Here is a 23,395-nt window from a genome sequence, read left to right on the forward strand (position 1 = left end):
ACAACCCCCAATCGATGTGACTCTGTAGAAATCATATTAACCTATAAATATTAATAATTAGATGATGATATAAACAATATAACAGAAAAATATTAGGTGGCAAATAAGGCATCTAGGTGGAGAGCACAAGCTTAAGAAACCCACAATTTATTTATTTATTTTTCCTTTTGATCCCACCTTTTTCATTGTACACCTGTAATCCTCCAATGGGTCATGAATATATTACAGCACTACATAGGGAAAAAGAGTGACACAGACAGTTGACATGGGAATTGAAGGAAGGTGAGAGCTAGAGACCATAACCTCGAATGATTAATCACTTATTATTTAAAGGTTTAGCACCTTTAAAAGCTAGAAAAGCAATAAAAGGGCAACCATGTGAAGGTAATATAGGTCAAATAACATGATTCTCTCGTACAAAAAGATGGGAAAGAGTGGGCCTTATTTGTCTAAAAGAAGAAGATTTGGGAAGACAAATATATGATCCAAATTTAATTTGGATTATTTGAAGTCTTATCTATCTAACCACTGGTTAAAGTAATAAGCTCCATGAAGCTAATTTTGTTTTAATACGAGGGGACCACTGCTTAATTGGCAGTTTCCAATTAAGCACTTCGTCTGTTCAAATCTTACTTTGTGCTGTTCTAGTTTTTCTATTTTGGGATATCGTCTGTCTCAAACCCCGGCCGTTCCTCCGGCAGCCCCGGCGGAAACTTAGCACAATTATCATCTCCTCATGATCTGCAATTTTAATTGCACAATAGGGGTTTAGAGAATGAAATTCAGTATATAACAATAGCGATAACAAACTCAGCCTTATCCCAACTTAATGGAGTTCAACTACATGGATCTATGAAAACAAAGTAAGGAAAACTGAGATTTAAACAAAATAAGGAAAATGAAGAAATGAAAAAACAAAAGTAAGAGGAAAGAGGCACATCCCGGCAAGACAGAAAAATCTCAGCTAAATGGGGTTAGCTGCAAGGATCCTTACCCTCCAATAGGCTCGGTCATACTTGGGATAAGACCAATACTATGCATATCATTCCTCATAATTTCTTTTATCGTCATTTTAGGCATATCCTTGGTTCTTTTAGATCCTTCAATCGGAATTAGATCACTCCTCCTAATGGAACGTCTCTAGGACTCTATTGAACATGACCATACCACCTCGAAAATTAAATTCAGTATTATATATTAATTGATTGAAAAAACTAAAGCTTTTATTTCTTGATGGTTCACTGAATTGTGGTAGTAAGCTGAGAATCAATTATCCACTATAGTCTTCTATTTGAAATCGTAGATATTTTTTTGGGGGTTTGTTTGGATTAAGAAACTTAACTGATAAGACCTGCGAGTTGACTCCAACATGGTTGCTGAAGTGAAACTAAGTCCTGGGAGTCAAAAAAGTTCACTTTTAAGGCTAAGCTTGCACGACATGACTAAACCAAGAAGCTTTAGAGTGAAAAAGCTAGCACTAGCTAAGGATTAAAGACTACATGTGAAGTTTCTTGGCAGAAATACAGATTTAGTCAATGCCCACAAAGGATGGGTCTCATCATTTGTGCTTGAATTGGAAGAAGAATCAAAACACCAAAAAAAAAAAAAAAAAAAAAAAAAAAAAAAAAAAAAAAATCAATATTCTACATTTTAGAGATGCAGATCGATCATATTCTCCAAGTCACATAAGATTTAATTAGAAGGGGTGTTTGTGGATTTTCAGCATTTCAAATTAAAGCAGTTAAGTATATATATAATCCTTTAACTGGTAATGGACTCTTTCCTGCTATTTTCTAGGAAAACTCTACTTTTCCAAACAGTTAAATCAGATATAGACTGAATGATTGCATCAACTAGCTAGGTTTTAATTTTAGCAACCAAATATATAGGGAGTTGTTTGAGAGACACAAATGATCCATTCCATCCAACACCAAACCACATATATTATATGTATCCTAACAATAATAATATTCATATAATTAAACAAAAATGTGGACTTAGGGAAGAGAAGTTTTACAAGTGGAAGGGGAAAAATAGAATTCCCAAATGAACACCCTATTGCATGAAGATGGATCAAAATAATACAATAGAGCTTGCCAAGAGCCAATGAACAGTTACTTCATGGCTCACCAACGCAAATCTGCTATTTTTCTTCTTCTTTAATTTAAGTCCTTTTTAACCTTCTCTCTTAGATCTCTCTCTCTCTCTCTCTCTCACACATAGTCTAATGATGTGTGACGGGTGAAATAGGAGTGGATATGGGTGGTGGGTGGGGAGTGGGACAAGTTACTGTTATGGGCGGTGGCATCGCTATCAGCGTGCAGTGGGGGTTACAAGATGAGATAGGTGGGGGAGGGGACGATCCAGCCGACTAGCAGGGCTCATGTTTTTATGTTTCAAACTAGAAATGATGGACTAGTCCAAATTCAAAGGAATTTCTATAAAGAATCAACAACCTACACACCCTACTACTTCACCTACACTAGTTAATATATGTATATATTTCTGATTCTGGGTCCTGCAATTAGTTAGTCCAAACTCCACAGAACTACAAGAACTCTTTTGACCCACAGTGTAGTGGTAGTAGTAGTGCATGCATGCAAGCACGAGAATGGTGGAGATTTTGAACTTTGAAGCTTGAAATTAAGATTGGATTAGTTTAATTAACCAGAAACAGACATATAATGATTTCATGAATGGGTTTCCAAGGTTGCTAAGATTGGACTTAAATTAATTAAACTTCTTTTTTTTTGGATTGTGAAATGGTGGAGAAAGAAGAAGAAAGACAAACTTCAAACACAAGAACCAAACAAAACAAAACAGCCAGAGACCACATTAGTAGTAGTAGTAGTACTAGAAAACAGTGAAACGAGGTGGAGGTGGGGAAGAAGAGACATTTTCTTTTCTTTTTTTTATGTTTTTGTCAACTTGTGGTGTCTCTTAACTCTCTTGTTGTCTCATCTCATCTCATTTCATCTAATCTAATCCCACACTTTGACACTATAGGGGCATGAGAGGTGATATTGAGACTTGTGCATGCCCCAAGGAGACAAGACCGTACACATCATGCGGCCCCTCGAATCAATATAGATGTTGTTTCATGGAGCCCTTCCCATTTTCCCCCTTCTCTTCATCTTCTCTCCCCTCTAGAGAGTCTTGAAAATGGATTCTCCAAATCTGATTTATGGTGTTGCCGTGCCTTACAGGTAAAGTGCATGTGGGAGTGACTTCCTTTTTCTTCCTTTATCCTTTATGAGAGAGTTCCATGCATTGTATCACAATGGGTGGGCTGTAGTTGCCCACATGACAATCTACCTAGCCCTTAAATTTCGGTTCTCATGTGTAGGGCAATTGATTCTTATCCACATGTAAGATTTAGAAGCTTAATTCAACCAATTCATAATGTAGAAAATACAATCTAACAAGAAAACAAATAGCAATATTCAAACAATCACATTGCAAACATTAAGTCCATGGTCAGAAGAGATTATGAGAATGTAGTTTGTCTTCCCTAAGCAATGGAGACCAGTGTTTCAAGCTCTTTTTCTTATTATTAAAAGAAAATCATTTTAACCCTAATGACCCCACATCACTACCAAGTTGAAGGGAAAACATAAAGAGTATGTACAATTTTCTAAATTACCCACATGTAATTCCTAAAAATAGTAGTGTGAAGACATGATGACATGGAACGACCCATAACCTAAAAACCCCAGAACAATATATCAATCTTCAACATAAGAATCTCAATCCAAGTGAGTCTTACACATGGCAATTATTGATATGGCAAAATAATTTTTTTTTTGGGGGGGGGGGATGGGACACATGGGAGGTGGGTGGGGGGATGACTGCCCTGCCATGTCCTGCATGAAATGCAAAATGATGTGTATGTTAATGCTTCCTTTGTGCACTCCCGTGAATCCTGCGCATGCTCTCCCCATATGAAACACTTCCCCAATTCATATATGCCTAAAAGATTGATTAAAATACACTGTAAATCTAATCTACAGAATTAAAGTGAAGGAAAACTCTTACAAAAAAGGATTGAGTTTTCATTAACCTACGATGAAGAGATGATGAAAAGAAAATCTCGTTGCATGTTTTGGTGGTTGGATAGGGATTGAAAAGAGTATTACAGCCCTTTGACAATAGAGGGAGGTAATAATGAAGCACATTGTAGGCCACTATTCTAAGGAGTCCCATCTAAAGCCATGGAGAAGTCTTTTCACCCTAGATGAATGGAAAATGTTTGCCCACTAATGTCTTATGATATCATTTAAATCCATCGGGTGGAAGTTATCTCATTGTTTTAGAGAGGAAAAAAATGAAAATTCTTCTATTTAACTAGTACTAACCCCCCCCCCCCCCCCCCAGTGGCGGGAGTTATAAGAGGAGCTACGAGTAGATGTGTATTGTAGATCGAAATATCAGTTATCAAGTAAGTTTTTTTTTTTTCCCTATGGAGGCTGTCCCCTTGCGACTGACAATGCCAAAGGTAGGGGGTGTATCTGGAGTTCTCTGTTTTCCATCTATATTTCTATATATTCTTGTTTTCTTTTTTTAGTTTTCCTTTAATACAAATGATCCTTTAATTAAAAATAAATAAATGGTATCATTTAGAGTAGCACCAAACTTCCTAATGGAATAAATGGATGGGTGAGGGTTTCATATGATGGACTATATCATACCTACCTCACTTGTCAAATTTAACCCTAAACAAGCAACAAAATTGCCTTGAAAAAATAAGTGTAAAATGATAGCAATTATGTATATACATATGAAAAAGTATTGTCACGGTATTAGGGTATAGAGTTACGTGCACACCTTTTCACATTCCACCCATGGATCTCACACTCTCTTTCTTCATTAAAATCACTACTGAATGATTCAATTTTTCACTCTTTCATTGGTGGAAAATTGCACTCTGATGTATAGCAATGTGTAGCAATCTTTCTCGCATATACATAATAGGAAATGACAATCTTGTTATTTTGTAAAACTTTAATTTGCATTCACATTTAATTACTTCTTCGCCTGTTTTAATTTAAAATTAGATAATGAGATGATGTGACGTCTTCCACCACATAGATCCACCCATGGCTATCAGTTAATAAGAGATTTTCATATGTTGGTTGTTTCTGGATTCTCCAGCTTCTTGTGATTTTTTCATTTATTTTCTTTTCTTTTTAATATACATCATCATTTGGCAAAAAAAAAAAAAAAGATTTTCATATGGAGCCAACTAAAACATTGTCAAGCAAATGTACGAGGCTATTTTCTGTCAATGAAAGTTTTTTGGGTCCTAAATCCCTGACAATACTCATGAAGGTTGTAGTACTTCTAATCTATTTTAAATGTAAGGCATTAAGTGGGTCTATAATATGAAATATCTTCCATTAATTATGCCATTGGTCAAATTGCAAAGGTGTTACTAACCTCCAATGTTCCTTGTTTGAGGGTAGCGGATTTTTCATAAACTATAATGAACTTTATATTATATCTTGCATTCCATCTCTTGCATTTTTAGGTTGATTTTGAAGGCCATTAAAAGGTTGTAAGGCCTGAAGATAATTTGTGTCTATATAGGTTCCACCATAAATTTGTGGTGATGATTCATTATCTATAATCTGAGAGAAGGATGAGAACGAGCTATTATAACTCTTTGTCCATTAATAGTGAAGAAGATCTCATCTTATCGAACAAGACAAATCCTTGCATTGTATGATTAGTTAATTAAGTGTGGATTTCATTCCTCTCTGCATCATTTTAGATTTTCATTTCTATCAATAACATAGATCCACTCATCTATCATTCCCCACCATATGGAAATATGTGATAAAAGGTTTCCAACTTTAGTGAATACTGTAGCTACCCAACATCAGTAAGTATACATATTTCTCATAGGGCTGTGAGGGAAACTGTGAGATACATAATTTCTGTGAGGTTGAGTTAATTGACTTCTTGTAGCCGCAGCCATCAGGGTTCTCATGGACAGTTGGACCCTTTTCTTTATTCAAGTCCATGACTGCATGGATTTCCAAAGATTATGATATGGAAAGGGATTCGTTACAGCTTCAAACTCCCATGTCTGCTTGATTACTTACAATATTGGCTCTACTTTTGTGGGTTTTGAAGAAATTTGCTACTTTTTACCAGGCCATAAGGGAACAGAAAGATTGAAATAATACTATCACCATTGACGCTATAACAGTAACTGTTCTTAGGAAAGTAGAATAGGATAGTATATAGGAAATATAGGAAGTTTATATATATATATATATATATATATAGGATATATAGGAACATAAATAATATAGGAATATAGGATGGGAGTTAGGCATTTAGCCTGATTTTTCTAAAATTGAGGTAGCAAAACCCATGTTGATGTTGATGAGTTTATCCATTTTTTCTGAATCTATTATGTCACAAAACATGAAAAGATGTAAAACAAAGATTAAAAAAAGATTGAACACTCTTGTATATATGGATTCATTCCGGTTTTGCAACTGTAATATTGGTATCGATGAAGACAAATTGGCACAGTAACTAACCCATCGGTTACTGAGCTCAGTTGATTATATTTACAGCTATTTTTCTTCCATCCTTCTTGCATCCATTCTAGCTCTAGCTGATGATATCTGAAATTTTGTTCTATTAGGTTGAGAAAAGTTGGAAATAAGGACTCCTTTTTTGTTTTTAATTTGATTTGGTAATCAATTTTTAGATGAGGATTCTAGCTATTACCATGCATGAGTGGGTTGATGCGAGGCTAGGGTCCCACTCATTTTGTGGGACCTACTGACCTTACGCGTGATCCTTTTTCTTTTCTTGTATCAACTGTTCATTTTTTGAATTAAATTTCTTTTTCTACCACATCCAGTGTCTTCTCTTTTAGTAGAGTTTTTACACCAATAGTGTGGGAATACAACTTAGTTTAGCTAAGTGGTATTATTTGTAAGAGCCTGAACTTTGTAAATATATTATTCATATCACCAAATAGTTTCAGAGTAATTTGATTATTATTATTATTATTATTATTATTATTATTATTATTATATGAAAATATAATACTTTTAAAATTCATTTTAAAAAAAATCAAAATTGTTTAATTAAGAGTATTTGAAAACAAACCCCATTTTGAATACGAAGGAAAAATATGTACATGATGGAACATAAATTCAACAAGTATACCATTTAATGGTAAAAAATGCTAAATTATTGGTCCACATAATAGAAACATTTTCCATGTGTGGAAGCTTTTTCATATTGTCTGTGCAGGAAAAAATGATTTTTTTATATATATATATATATATATATATATATATCCTGCTGTTTTACATTGACTATTATGGGTACATGTTTTCTATCTTATACATCATACATCACATTTCTCTTGACTTTACTATCTATCACGTGGTAATACATGAGTGTATCCACGTGATGGAAAGCCAAACTATTATCTCATTGTTATAATTCTAGATGAAAATGAGTAGAAGTGGCTGAAATTACAAAGAAGTAAATTTTGTATTTCTATATTCATTTATCATCTTATGGCTCATGGTACTTTCGTAATTTTTTTTAATATTTTGAATCACACTTTAAGTTATTTCCTTTTCTTATTTTGGCCTATAATTTAACATTGAAATGAATATAAGGTTCTCTACCTTATGGATCCATTCGTGTATTGACATATGACATATAGTAAAAAATGATTTCCACCAGACATACTAAAGCCTCAAAGGGTCAATTTTAATTTATGGGCCTTGTTTATCATAGTTAGATATATGTAAGTTTTTTTTTTTTTTTCTCTCTCTCTCTATTATATTTATTTTGTGTTAAGCAATTCAATGTCAATGATTTCTTGGTGAGCAAAGTGATACCATGCCTACTCCTATTAAAGCCAATTTATTGGCTTAGCCTTATTGTATGATGAATCTAAGTTAATTTCCAAACTCGAACTTCATGGACCTTACAAAACCTAACTTGGACCTTGTATTCAATTATGAAGTCAAAATGGGTAGCTCTAAGTCCCTCCCCACCAAAAAAATTAGGTCACCCTAGACTTATTATATATATATATATATATATATCAAGCAACAAGTTATTTAAAGATCGCATAAAATATGAAGTTAGTGTATATAAGTTCAAGAAAAATCACAATTTTAGTTACGTGAAATAATAGCCTATTATCACTATAATTAATTGTGCAAAAATATATATTCCACAATGGACATTTATGAAAAAAAAAATTATGCTTTAGTTGATTTTTCCTGCAGTGATATAAATTTTAAGATTGCTCATGGAATAATTTTGTTCTCCAAGTAAACCATATTAGGAGCTACATAACCTTTTTTTTTTCAAGAATATGTGATAAATGGAGACAAAACATTTCTTCCATAAAATTAACACAATATGATATTAACTTCCAAGTTTAATTTTGGTATTCAAAATTTAAGTTACATTGTAAAGATGTTTGTAATAATTCTATAAAATGAAAAAATAAGTTTAAAATTTTAAATATGCTTATCTTGGGGCCAAACTTTGTAGACATGTTTGCCATTTTATGATACAATGATGTGTTGACTCCTTTGCAATTTGACTTGAGTGCTTGCTTGAAATTGTGTTTTGAATGCTGTTAAAAAAAATCCAAATCTTGAACATGGATTAAAAAAAAAAAAAAAAAGGGAAAGCCCATATATGGTAAGACATATATTTGAAGACTTGAAAGACACTATAAGGCTTATATCCATAGTAAATTCCTGAATATTTTGGTAAAAATTCAGATTGAATTCAAAATAAATTTAAAATTTCTAAAAAAAAAAAAAAAAAAAAAGAAAAGAAAGAAAGAAAAAAAGAAAGAAAGAAAAGAGAGTTTTATGAATGTTTTTCTTAGATTGTGAATCATTCGTGAATACTTCATGAACCTAATAATTTAGCCTGGAGAATTAGAAATTTTCACAGACTTCAATAAAAGGTTTTAAGAAATAGACAGATTTTTCGTTATGATTTTTTCACACATAAACATGTAGTTCTCAGACTAATCCAAATCTAAATTTTCTTCATAGTTCTATCTTTTAACCAAAATTTTTAAGTTGACAACATGAAATTAAATCTAAAATTTTCTAAAGGCCTAGCACGACTAAAATTCATGGGGTTCTTCCCTCACAAAATTAAACATAACGGAACAAGATAAAACACAAAAAAAGTAGACTTCCACAATAAACCCTTTTCAACTTGTTGAATGTGATAACTATATAGTGTTCACTTGCCTGATCAAATCACACGACAAAAAAAGGCATCTTCGTGTATTTTTGTAACTACATGGAAATGGACACGTATATTTATTGAAATATACTTGGACAGATTTTTTGGTGATGAAATTGTTTGGATAAATCTTTAGCAAGTGAGGACTTGGGACAAGTAGTTTGAGGAAATAGGCCAGAGTTGATTGTTCTAATTTTGATTCTCCCTAATCTCAAAAATCAATGAAGACCAATCCCATTGCCGATTCTTCCTGCTTGAACCTTGCCAAGGATTGATCATTTTCCTATGACCTAGAACCATTGGCTTGGATGAACAGATAAGAATCGAGTGATTCCAATTTTGTTTCTGATTAATTCCAAAAATAGATAGAGATCAATTCCATTGTCGATTCTACTTACTTGAACCCTTGTCAAGGACAAATCATTCTTCCAAATATTACGCGGGAGAAGCTATAAAAATAGTTTAATTTGAGCTGTCGCAGTGGAAGGTTACTTGGCTTCGTAAGTTCCAACCCCTCTAGACATATATGAATGTTTCTCTCTCTCTCTCTCTCTCTCTCTCTCTCTCTCTCTCTCTCTCTCTTGCCCTCGCAACTAAAATCTTTTGGGATATTTGACATGTCACACATCCCTGTTAACATCACCACCCTCCCATTTAATGAATGATAGAGACTTCACTCCCTTCCCCACAACATTTCTTTCTCTTTCAAGAAGTCTCTCTCACTAATGTGCATATGATGAGTTCACACTTAACAATGGAGAGAGTGAGGGTCACCCATACACGACATATAGGACTTAGGAGCCATGAATTTGATACATATATTTTGATGTGGTCCTACTCCTACTTCACTCCTACTTGGGGAGAGGACAAACACTGGTTTTCCTCGTCCTTCCTCCTCCTCACCTCACCTCACTTTCTTTGAAAATCTTTTCCCCTAGCTAGCAGTTCTTCTGCCTCCCTCCCCCATCTTTTTCACTAAAATACCTCTTTTCTTTGTACCCTATTGAAAGCTATGGTGTTGAATCATTTTTCCCTTATCCAATACTAATAAATAATATGAAAAGCAGGTGTAGGGTATCCATTACATATTGGTTGTTCTACCTTATAGCTCTGATGAAACCTCAAATCTAAGTAGGTTGGTAGACTTCTCTCTCCTCTCACTACCATCCAAAACACTCTCTCTCTCTCTCTGTACTACCCAAGTCCATGAGTTAGTTATTATTGGGATTTGTGGCTCGCTGCTCTAATCTCTCTATCTCTGCTTTGTCACTCTTCCTTTCCGTTCCTTTCCCCCCCCCCTTTCTTCCTCTCTCAAAAGAAGACACACGCGCACGCAGAATCCAGTGCCACTGAGAGACTGTGAGAAAGTACGCATTTTTCTTTTTCATTTTTTTTTTCTCTCACTACAGAGTCTTTTCTTGTTTTGTTCTGAGTTTCTCTCTCTACTGCTATAAAGAGAGAAATAGAACAAAGTAGCAGAGTCAACCCGGGGCCTCACAGGGCTCGAGAATGACTGATTGGGACACAATTATTGGGAGTCGCACACATCATTCATCCATTCCTCACCAAATCAATCTCTCTCTCTCTTACTCTCTTTTTCTCTCTATCCCTCTCTCTCTCTATACCTAGTATGGATATAAATTTGCTTACGTACATGTTCTTTCTTCAATGAAAAATATTGAAATACAGTATTTATTATTTTTCTATTATTTTAATACCTTTTCCATCCCACCAAATACTAGGTTACAAATTAGAAGATCTTCTTTATATTCTGCAACGAACCCTCCCTTTTTCTTGTCATCTTCTTCCCTTTCCTTCCTTTTCCTTTCCTTTCCTTTCCTTTCTTTCTTTCTGACTTTCTCACCTCCCGAAATCACCATTTTTAAGAGTGATGGTCTCTCTCTCTCTCACACACACAAAGTGAACCAATGAAATGCGTGCTTCGTCTCGGGCCCCTCGTAACAATTATGATTGGATTTGAGAGTTCCAAGTTTGTTTGTTCCCCTGGCCATTTCTCTTTCCTTTTCATGGGAATCGGATTTACTCTCACCTTTGAGATTTCATTTATTAATGAAAAAGGTTGGAAAGGTAGCCATACTCGTGGTCATATACAGACAAATTAGGAGTGTCAAAAGTTGCTACCACCGTATGCCTGCTTCATCATGGTTTGAGTTATACGCCACGGATCGAACCGTATCGGCTTGGTTAAAAAAAATTAAAAAAAAAATAAATAAATAAATTCAAAGAGAATCAAAGAGAAAAATCGTCCGACCTATATTGATACCGTATCAATATTGATTTCGGGGTAATTGATCCCTGATCCTATACCGTGTACTTAAACCATGTATTTGACTTAAATTCATTTGTTGAAGTTTAAGATCGGTCTTATCGATTACTAAATGTGGAAAATGGATCCATTGTCTGTACGATCATTCGTTCATACGAATGAATTTCGAACACTTGTTTTACTTTTTGCCAATTACATGGATGAAGAGAGATATATTTAAAAGCAAAAGAGATAGGTATTGGATAGTTATCAATACGACCAAATAACCAACAGTACGAACAACAGATCCAATCTCCTAAATGTGTGCGGTTTGAATCTAAAACCATCGAATACCATGACTGAAGATAACTAACCTTTTATAGTTTAACTTATCCCTTAAAGCCAATTTAACACCCTTATGACCTCTTAAAAGGCCATTTATGGCTTGATTGATCCATTAATATATTTAAAACCTTTTAAAGGCAAATGAAAGCACAGACGGAAGTATCTTTAGTGCATAGAGAAAGGGGGTAGCATGGTATTTTTGTATCCGTATGTGTCTTGGCATTTCCTATACTAAATCGACCGAGATCTTTTTTACCATCCTAACTTTCTTGAACCCAATTATGTATTGATAACAAACCGAATAAAAATGTGTCCATACTCTCTTCTCTCTTGGTGAAGCCTAATTATGTAAATTAAGAGAAATAGTGTGGATCTTGTGGGGCCTCAAATTGGTGGTGGGGAACGTTCTGATTGGCCCTATCACTTGACACCCCTAAGTCTAAGACTCAAAGACCACAGATCTGGAATCTTTCCCATGAAACATGTTTATACGTCTTTCTCGAGAGTGGGAGGAAGTTAACTCACTCGCGCGAGTAGAAAACGTTGGGCCTTTCAAGCGGCACGCGTTACGAGTCCGAATCAGTAGTGAGTGTGTGAGGGAGAGAGTGAGAGACCGTATACGGCGGGATTTCAGGTCGGCGGAGCCGTAATTGTTATTGCTATTATTAAACCTAGCTACTACTCGCTCTCTAGTCTCTAGTCTCTACACCTTTCTTCCTTAAATATTCTTTTTTTTTTAAAGAAAAATTGGCAAAAAAGGGGGAAATACGAGGCGGTGCTCCTTCCCCTCTCCTGAAAGACACGCTCTTTAGATTCGCCTTTTTTTTTTTTCTCTTTTTTTGAGATAATCGAGAAAATTCGCCACTTTTTTTCACTCCTACAATAATCCCCATACCTGGGTTCTTGATTTCCGTAAATGTGATTTTTTCTTTTTGTTTGATTTGATAGATGGATTTGCTTAGCTCATATAATTGGATTTGTAAATCATGATTTCCTTTAAAAGAAAAAAAATACATGATTTATTTTTATTTTATATTTTTGGGCAGAAGAACTCTACCCGTTGGTGTCCTCTACACCCACATTCAATTGAACATAAAAATTCACATGTAAGGGTAATTGGGTCTTTTTCTTATTTCATAGTGTTTGGGCATAGGGAATGCTAGAGCAGCATTCTTTCTTTCTTTCTTTTATTTTCTTTTTAATCATAGGCAGTGAGAGATTGGCATGTGTAGATAAGCTCTTATGTTCGGGGGGAAAAAAATGTTAGGAAATCAAAAAGAGCATGTATTACTAAAAGCAGTGACTAAAAGCAGTGTGCGGCATCGACCTTATCCCCTATAAGTAGATACCTAAGATATAATGGACTTCATGTTGGGGTGCGACAAGCTGATTTGTAATGATTTTGGAGTGGGGGCTTTATAATCAAGTAATAGTTTTTTTTTCATCAAATTTATCCATAGAGATTTGATAGTGACTCTTATCATTAATTTCCACCTTCTATTATGGAAGGGACAGGTTCAAAAAATTTCTTTTCTCCTCGAATCTTAGAAAGATCAGATTTTGTGGTTGAAGAGATTGCCTATCCAACATGAGTGAAAGAAAACTCGATCGTGAAAAAGGACAAAATACCTAATGCACACTAAAGCCAAAAAATTCAAATTGTGCAAGTTGATACAAGAGAGGATTTTGTTGAATTTGCGATTGAAGTTTCACATATAGCAAATCCGCTAGAGATAAACATAATTTGTCCTTTTAGAGGACTCTATAACTAGTGGTTGCGAAGATCCACTGTTGGGTTTAACTCCATGTCAGTTGTTTCTAGGTCTTGGTCCGATCAAGAACGTCCAAAACTTTCTACACTTGTATTTTTAATGGTTGAACCTAAGTTGCTTAAATTTGAGTCTTCATTATATATATATATATATATATCATTAAAGCAAAAAAGAACTATAGGGGGCTCAAAAAAATAAGAAAGGAAAATACAAAAGTCCATTCTTGCGAAAAATTCATATCCCGAAGAATAATAGGGACCAAAATATCACCCAACTTTCATAAGTCCCTTTTTTTTTTTTTTTTTAGGTCAGCAGAAATTGTATTTTAAAAAAGGAGAAAAATAGAACAAACTAATGTTTGGGCATTATCCAGTTGAGATACAAGTACAAACATCATGAACATGATCATCATTATTATTAAAATAATATTATTTGATTAAGATTTTATTTATTTTAATGTAAAATGGTTAAAGTTAACAAAGAGTGTCCCTTTAAGGTGTCAAAAAAATTGTAATCTAATTTTTTATGCTCTTTGAGTATGATACACTTTTTTTTCCCTAAACAAGCAAAAGTATTGTAATTTCACACGTATATTTGAAAAATTACAAGACAATAATAACTTTTAACAATGATAAGTTACATTAAATTAATTTTAAAACCCCTTAACTTAAAAAACTTTCAGGAATAAGAGAAAGGCCATTAAAAGAAGGTATCATTAAAAGAAGGTATCAAATTCTTAGTACACATATAGGGATGTCATTTCGTTATGTAATTTAAAAAATATAAAATTTGTAATTACATGGTTCTTTTTTTTTTTTTTTTCTTAATGAGAAGAAAACATGATGTAAGTATATGATATGGATCATTCTTTTGTACCATAAAAGTGAAAAATAAAGTATTGAAAAAAGTATCAATACATCAGATTCTTTTTCTTTTTAGATAGTAAATATACTCAATTATAAACACTCATATACTTTTAGAACTAATTACCAATCCACACCCAAATATCTTTAAAAATTATCCCTCAATTTTTAAGACAAAAAGGTCACACTACTAAATTCATAAATGACACATTAGCAAGAATTGACTTCTAGGTAAAACAATTAATATTAATAAAAAATTGACGTCTACCTAATACAAGAAATTATGGCTTCCTAAATGGAACTTGTGGAAAAATACCCCCTTAAACAAATTGAAATACTATCATTTTTTTTTTTGTAAACAAAATTATATCATTCATATCAATGAAATCCCGTTAGATTCACCTTTGAGGCATATCTTTCATTTGTTTTGAGTTGAAATTTGACTAGTAAGATATTGATCAAGAGTCCTCTATCACATAAACCTACTATATTTGCTTAATGATAAGGAATTTAGACATGTTGATCATTTAACATAGCAGACAATATCAAAGTTCAATTATAATAAGGCAATGAAGGTCAAAGAGATCGGGCTTGGATGATATTGAAAGTTAAGTCAATCACATGGCTTTTTCTTACATCAAGTCCCTTTTTCAGTTATCAAACCTCTTTCCATTTTTTAAGCTGCCTCGCTCTTATAGCTCGCATAATAAGTCGAGTTCACAATATTTTCCATACTTGTGATCCAAGAACAAACCAAAAGATCACTAAAAAAGAGAAATTTTTAAAATTATAGAAAAAATATTCCTAGAGGCTCATTGAAGCGTATCCAATTCACCCATTTTAATACCATGTGGCAATTTTGAAAGTGTTCAAATTTAGTAGACATACCTTTGACATCATCACCTACCTATTTAAATAATTTTTTTTTTTAAAACTAATATTTTCAGATGCCATTTTTAGGAACTCAAAATGGATCAAGTTTTCTTTCATCTAAGGTGAATCACGAATCTCTTCACCATCACTGTTATTGCCATTGGATGACATTTTTTGGGACTCATATGACAATTTCAAATTCCTATAACAGTGGAATGTGAGTAATTATGACCCATGATTCTCTGTTCATCATGGTGAAGAAAAATTGCCTTTAAATTTTTTTAAGATATTTCAATTCTTTTCAAACCACATCAAACCTTGGTTAGTTCTCATTTCATTTTGAAAAAAAAAAAAAAAGGAAAGTAATTCAAAATCGATTTCAAAATTGTTTAGTGTGATTGAGTTGTCTACCATAGTTTATCAATGTGATTTTATCTATCTAAATGATTTTTGCCACTTGATATTTTTTTACTACACTCTTGACTCACAGTAAATTTCAATAAAAAATCATCACAATATGTGATACAATTAATAATTCAATTTTGGAAAATATTTTGATGACTAGTGGATAGACTAAAAAAAATGGCAGGTCATATAATTTTGTTTGACTTTGTAATTTGATATATAGGCATTCTACAGGGTCTTTTTCCTACTGAATAATTAGAATTATCACATCAATCATCCATTACTTAGACTACATAATATGTATGAGTTGGAAAAAAAGTGTAAAAGGTGGGTTATATGGTTGAAATGTACCAAATTTTTTTCCATTTAGACCATTGAAAAGAGATGTCATATCGACGCAACATTGGAATTAACCAGTAAATTAAATCTTCTAGCTATGTGGCTCAAAAATAGTAGACTATATTTATAAGCTTATAATAAAAGTATCATGTAAATAATCTTTTCCTTGGTAAGACAATTAGATTTCACAATAATAGAGTCCGGTGCCATTTTTTCCCCACTTTGGAGTTCGGGCTCACTTTTGAAGTACTTCTAATACTCATTTGAGATTGAAGTTTGACTTAGTAAGATGAGTGAGGAGTCATTCATCACATGAACCTTCATTTTTCTAAGGAATTGCGACATAGTGATAAGATAGATATCACTGAATGGACAACCTTATTCTTTTCGTTAGACATTTTTTTTTCTCCTAAAAATACATCTCAAGATAAATTGTGTTGCGCCAAAAGATCCTAATTTCAACTTGATAAAAAATTGGGGTTGACAAGTTCCTAATTCATTAGAACTACCACATTTTGTATTTGGGTAGGTAAACATGAGGTTCTATTATAGACATAATTGTTAAGAGTGATTAGTTTTTTTTATTGAGTTTTACACCTGACAAAGAGAGAATCATTTCACTAATGGATTTTGATGTTTAGACAAGACTATTAGAATAGTGAAAAGGGTATTTGATGAGATCATAATGGTGGTGAAGGAAACCCTTCTCCCATCCCTTTTTTAGGTTTTGTTTAAAATTAGAGCATCTTTGGTAATGTTGCTTATCTTACATGAGGGTTCTCTTCAAAGCTTGATTATTTTGAACATGAGGCCTTCTTTTCATGTTTTATTTTGCTCAATATTTATAATTTTATTTATTTTCTCTCTCATGTGTTTTTTATGAGAAATTCTTTATGCTCATGTGTTATGATGCTAGAGAGTGACATCTAGTATGATAGAAAATGGTGAGTGGTAAACAGGTGGAAGTCCTTTAACCCTACGGTAGGGAGATTTTCTGAATTCTTTTACTTCTTAATTTCCCTCTCTCTTTTCTTTATGGACCCAAGACTTAGAGCATACCTTTAGGCTGTAAAAAGAAAAAATTACCGTCACATGGTAGGTCAAATGTGATCAAAATTTGGTGGAGAAGTAAACCAAGGTCCCCTACTCGCATGTAAGTTTCAATTTAAAAAGCAAGTCAAGTGGTAAAAACAAAGGTTTTGTCACATGATTTTTATTAAGGGTTAATCTTGGTTAAGCATGCATGGTGACAACTTTTTATATGATATATAAGAGACAAAACCCTTTTCCATATGAGACAAAACACTAAATTACCTTATAATTTAACGAGTAAAACTGTCTTCTTGTGAGGCCACGTGTAATCAATTGTGGTTATACCAAGCAAAACCCTTTTTTTTTTTAATTAAATTTTTTTAATATATTTTTCCGTGTAATCAATTGTGGTTACACCAAGCAAAACCTTTTTTTTTTTTTTTTTAATTATTTTTTTCCTTTACTTGACCATGCGATAATATCATTCTTTACATTACTATTGGTGTGGCATGGGAGATTCTCTCACACTGGTGGTGTGAATAATGAACCCTCTCCCTATTACATTTTAAGGTATAAAGTGTTGAAAGTGTAAGAAAAAAATGCATTATATGAAAGTTATAGGCTATGATATGGAAAAAGTTTCTCTCAATAGTTGGAGGAGGGTATGCTAACACCCGGTTAGACTCGGTTGTCCTCTCATGTAAAAAATCATTCAATTATGTAACTAAATATGTAAATGGGGATTCCTTCCCACACTCTCACATACAAGGTTTGAAATTTTGACCGGTTGATTCAAATTGGAATTATTGGAGGATAATCCAAATGGAACCGACCCTAGGGTTTAGAGTTTTTTTTCTGACCACTTTTGGGATCATTAACACTCAAATATAGGCTCACACGAAAGAATCCATCGCCTGCCCTCTCATTGGTGCATTTTCTCACTGTTGCGTTGTGGTAAACCTTAACCCTAATTAAATTTGAGTGGAAATTTAAAACAAGATCACTTGAGGGACCAATATCTAAATGGTAAGCAAGAAAGAACTTTTGTACGGACACTAATGGGCTTATAAGATATTTGTAGTAAATTGTAATTATTAATTAATTACTCAATTACAGTGGTAAGGAAAAATATACATAAAAAAATGTACATTAAAAGAGGGTGTCACGAAAAAGCAGCGGGTTTTCCGGTGAGAGGACAAGAATAAGCAAAAGCTGGTGCTGTGACACGTGGAAACAAATAGACCGTCAGATTGACATGGGACGGCTATGATCATCATCTCAGCCCCAACGGAATAGTAAAGATCGGTAAGAGAAAGAGAGAGAGTTTCACACACAAACACAGAGAAGAAAACGCACGCACTGGCAGAACCAGTCTCGTCGTCATTTTTACAATCAATCAGAGATACTGAAAGAGAAGAGAGAGAAAGAGAGAATTAGAAAGAGAGTGAAAGAGTGAGAGAGTGAAGATAATGGAAGGAGAGGGGAGTCGGGGAGAGAGAGAAAGGGAGGAAATGGGTTTTCGTTGTCTGTCTTTAAATTGAGGTTGCAGAAGAGGGGGGCGCTGTTGCGGTGGCGGCGTTGCAGGGCTGTAAGTAAATTCTGTGTATTTAATGCTTACAACGCAGAGAAAAAGGAATTGGAGCAACCATCATCAACGCTCGCTGCAGCTGCTGCCCATAAAATCCGACTTGTGTCTGGAAAAAGCTGCAGACCTCAGACCAGAGGCCTCTACTAGAAACACCCAGATGTAGAAATCAGGTAAAACTGAAAAAAGGGAAAAAACCAAACCCTTCCAAGTCCCTAACCCCACCAACAGTGACTCAGTGAGTCTGTTCCCTTCCCATCCCATTCTGCCAAACACCCAAGTACCCAAATCCCAGAACAGGAAAAGAAAAAAAAAAATTAAAAAAAAAGCCCAGAAAATAAACAAAAAGAACAAAAGACACACTAAACAATTCAAACCCACAAAGCTCAAAAAAAGGGTCAGGGTGGAAGTGGAAGAGCAGGAGGAGGAGGAGAAAGGAGCAATTTTGTAGAAAGCTGCGTAACCCAGGTGAGCTTCTGCTATGGATTTTTGGTCTCAATTGAAGTTTGCCTTAGCTTCAGGGAGGAAGCAATGGCTGGGTTTTCACTAGGTTGGGGAAGTGGAAGAGGAAGTGGAAGCAACAACCAGCAACAGAGCCCGCCCAGCAACGAAATTCCTCCGGAGAGCCTATTCCTATACAGGAACGACGAGATCTCTAACAACAACAACAAGGGTTTCGAGCTATGGCAACTGCATCATCATCACCATCACCATCACCATCATCAACGGCTGCAAGAGAACATCTACTCGTCCTGCTTGGCGGTGGGTCCTAGTTCCATCTCGGAGTCCGATGAGCTGAGTTGGAGAGGAAACGCAGTCTCAGTCCCAGCCCCAGCCCCAGCCCCAGCCGCAGGAGGAGGAGGAGGAGGAATTGTGAGTGAGAGTAGGACGACGATGAGACAAGGAGTAGTAGGAGGAGGGATGAGCTGCCAAGACTGTGGGAACCAAGCGAAGAAGGACTGTATTCATATGAGGTGCAGGACTTGTTGTAAGAGCCGAGGGTTTCAGTGCCCGACTCACGTCAAGAGCACTTGGGTCCCTGCTTCTAGAAGACGTGAACGCCAACAACAGCTCGCCCCTATTCACCAACAGCAGCACCAGCAGGAACACCAACACCAACATCATCACCATCATCATCATCATCATCAACAGGCGCAGCTCCGTGGAGAGAATCCCAAAAGACAGAGAGAACATCCCTCCCTTGCCTGCACCCGTTTACCCACCACCACATCAGGTACTGTTCCTACTCTTCATAATATATATATACACATACACTCTTATCTCACGCTTAGAAAAGACTGAAAGATTGGATAGAGGATAGAAGATAGAGGATAGACATTGTGAACTTCTATATATATTTATAGTTGAATGAATCTGTGGAGATAATAATAAATATATATATAAAGAAAGATGGATTTGAGACAAATACCGAGATGGGATGGAGACTTAGAGAGACCCCATTCGATGCCATCCACAAAAACTATGCCGTAGTAGGCGACTTGGCGTGCCAATGATCTGGACTTTCACCATCTTAAGAGCAGCTTTTTCCCTTCCTTTCTTTAGCTTTTTTCCTTCTCGTTTTTTCTTCTCAGAATCTACTGTTAGTCAGTAGTAGTTGTAACAGTGATAGTGGAATTTCAATTTTCAAGAGATTCACTGGTAAATCTTGGCGTTTCTCTTCATATTTGTGTTGGGTTTTCTGTTTTTTCTTCTGGGTATTTCATATTTTTTTATGGGTATATTCTATACAAACATAGTAATGTTATTATTGGAGTTTTGTTTGTCAGGGATGGAAGTAGGGAACTTTCCCGCAGAGGTTAACTCTCCGGCGGTGTTTCGTTGCGTTAGAGTGAGTTCCATTGATGATGCTGATGACCAGTATGCGTATCAAACGGCTGTGAATATCGCAGGACATGTCTTTAAGGGTGTCCTTTATGATCAAGGCCCCGATGTCCATTATGGTCCAGGAGAAAGCTCCTCCGGTGGTGGAGGAGGAGGAGGAGCTCCACCTCGTAATCTCATTACAGCAGCTGCCACCACTACCGCTGCCACAACAAGAAGTGCAGCAGCAATGCTTGATCCTTCATCTCTCTACCCAACACCCCTCAACGCCTTCATGGCCGGTACGCAATTCTTCCCACCCCCAAGATAGACCTTTCCAGCTTCCTCTACTTGGTTCTTCTCCCTCTCCTTCTAAGTTCTTTCTAACCAACTCATCCTTAAAAGCTAGTGGTTAAGGAGAGGGTGCCCAAGTAACTACAAGTCTCCACATCGAGGTTTCAACATCTCACCTTTTGTCTTTACATTATTCTCTACAATCTACATTGTTGTTATATTTGTTGTTTTCCCAGTACTTTTAATGCCCATCCATTGATCACAGAAAGAGAGAGAGAGAGAGAGAAAGAGAAAGAGAGAGAGGGAGATAAGTAGAAATGCGGATGTTTGTTTGTTAGAATTTCAATTCAGATTTATCAGTTATATCTGTTCCTTTCCAAGTTTCTTCTTGTTTGCATTTATAGCTCTGTTCTTTATTAACCTCTTTAAGAGTTCAAGTGTAGTGAATGTAGTGGGTGGAGATGTGTCTGTTTAGGTGTCTACTGTGTACTGATTACTAAATGCGTGTCCGTAGTCTTTTTTATCTGTGTCTCTTTGTTTCTTTATTGTAGTTTATTTCTCTTTAAATGGGTTGGATTTGATTTAGCTTTCTGCTTGGTTTTGAACATCTAATCCACTTTTTCCCGTTTACCCGTTTCTTTGCTGGTTTGACATTGGACCATATAGCCATATAGGTACCATGTTTGGTTGGGCAAAGGCTTTTATTTAAGTTATGACTCCTTCCTTGTTTCCCCTTATTACATTGCAAATTCAAGTATGCTAAAGCTTGAAAAAAAATAAAAAATCAATGGTTCTCTTCTTTATTGACTCATATTTGTTTACTTATTTTTTCCATTAGTAATGTACACATAGAATAGACCCTTCTTAGATGTTACTTTAGTAATTAGTTCTCTTATCAAACCTTGCCTTTTAAGTGATAAATAATGGGAAATGGTGCTTCTTTAGCTGCTTTTGTTTAATGCACCTGCAACTGTACATGAAAGGGGAAGGGGGGTGGTTTAGATGTAAACATGAGATACTTGTATGCACCATTGAGAAAAGCTCCCATTAGTTCATGTGAAATTTATAAAAAGATTGAGAATTTTACCCTAATTTACGAACTATCTGACCCATGGCATGTTCTCTTCTCTTTAGAGTTTCTTCAAATGATGCCTCTTGAAAGATAAATTAATGAACCTGTCATGCATGATCGTCATTTATTGCTTGACATTATTTCTTAGTAAAATTCTTCATTATAGTTGTGGAAGCCTCTTCCTACTGCATTTTCTGGTTTGAGTTTTCTTGTACTTCTAGAAGAATATTATAGCTTTGATTGAATATGCAGCAGCTATAAATTTTATGCCATACATTTAGGGATCAAAAGGAATCATTGTGTAACCATAAAGGGAATTCTATTTCTCCAAGAAGAATATTTAATGAGAGAAAAGATTATTAATTGAGCATCTAATGGTTAGCAGAAGATAATGAGCCTTTAGTCATTGATAATTATTTGATTGTCCCCCATATTTAGGTCCAAAGATACCTTTGCACTTTCGGGGAAGGAAAAAAAAAAGATCCATACCCACAAGGTCAGTACCCAGGGGGGGAATGTTATAATTTTTTACCTCCAGATTAAAAAATAAAATAAAATAAAATCATTGATCAGTGGTTCAATCTAGTGTATATAGATGCATTTTTAAACAAGTAAATCACTTGAGTGAATTCTTAACTAGGGTACCAGCTAAATTTTCACTATTTCGTACTATGAATCCCATACAAAGTTAAAATTTAGAGCCTTAAGATTGAAAATAAGTATAAGATAGAAAAGTTTAAACCTTTATGAAGGAGATCAAAATAGTTAGGGTGAAAAAAAAAAAAAAAACAAAAAACAAAAAACAAAAAACAAAACAAAATAATAAGTTTACTTTTACAACAAAGCCAAGCAGTTTGGGATAAAACAAATGCATGCATTTGAAGCATGAAAGTGGAATAATGTATTTTCTAGTATAGAAAATGCTTTTGCTAAGTTATTGTGTAACAACATGGAGAACCATTTCAATCATAGACACTCCTAAAAGGATTAAAAGACTAATTTGGAATTTGAACATCAAGGACCAATGAACCAGAATAAGGCCTGAATAATGATTGCATAAAATGATACTAGAATAAGATTTTTGGAAAAATTGGAAAGATCTAAAACACTCGGATCATTATTTCAATGTAATGGGTACCATTAGAATGAGCTTTTGATTTTCTGCATTTTGTCATGCATATTATCTGTATAAAAGTATTAAGAAAATATTAATGTGAACTTGAAAATCTCTGAAAAGGAAGTAGCATACTCAGAAGTTAATCTTAAGTAGTGTAAAAATAGATCCTATATTTATATAAAATAGGAAGGGGTATACTAAGAGATATTTAGTGTTCTCATATAAGGTTTCTACTTGATGTCGCAAGCATAAACATAACTTTTTTTTTTTTTAAAGGACAAATTGTGGAGTGCTAGTAATTTCATTTTATATGCACAGTTCATATTAAAATAGAATAAAAAATATAA

The 23,395-nt window shown here is 34.6% G+C and overlaps 1 protein-coding gene across 1 annotated transcript; it reads left to right on the top strand.

The window, feature by feature from the left end:
• The first annotated feature begins 18,278 nt into the window (after positions 1 to 18,278).
• Positions 18,279 to 22,746, top strand: LOC122078816 (protein SHI RELATED SEQUENCE 1-like). Its single transcript, XM_042644960.1, has 2 exons — positions 18,279 to 19,978; positions 20,532 to 22,746. The coding sequence occupies exons 1-2, from the start codon at positions 19,276 to 19,278 to the stop codon at positions 20,894 to 20,896; spliced, it is 1,068 nt and encodes a 355-aa protein (XP_042500894.1). The 5' UTR covers positions 18,279 to 19,275; the 3' UTR covers positions 20,897 to 22,746.
• The last annotated feature ends 649 nt before the right edge of the window (positions 22,747 to 23,395 follow it).

This window comes from Macadamia integrifolia, chromosome 5 (genome assembly GCF_013358625.1).
Source record: "Macadamia integrifolia cultivar HAES 741 chromosome 5, SCU_Mint_v3, whole genome shotgun sequence".
Classification (NCBI taxonomy): Eukaryota; Viridiplantae; Streptophyta; class Magnoliopsida; order Proteales; family Proteaceae; genus Macadamia; species Macadamia integrifolia.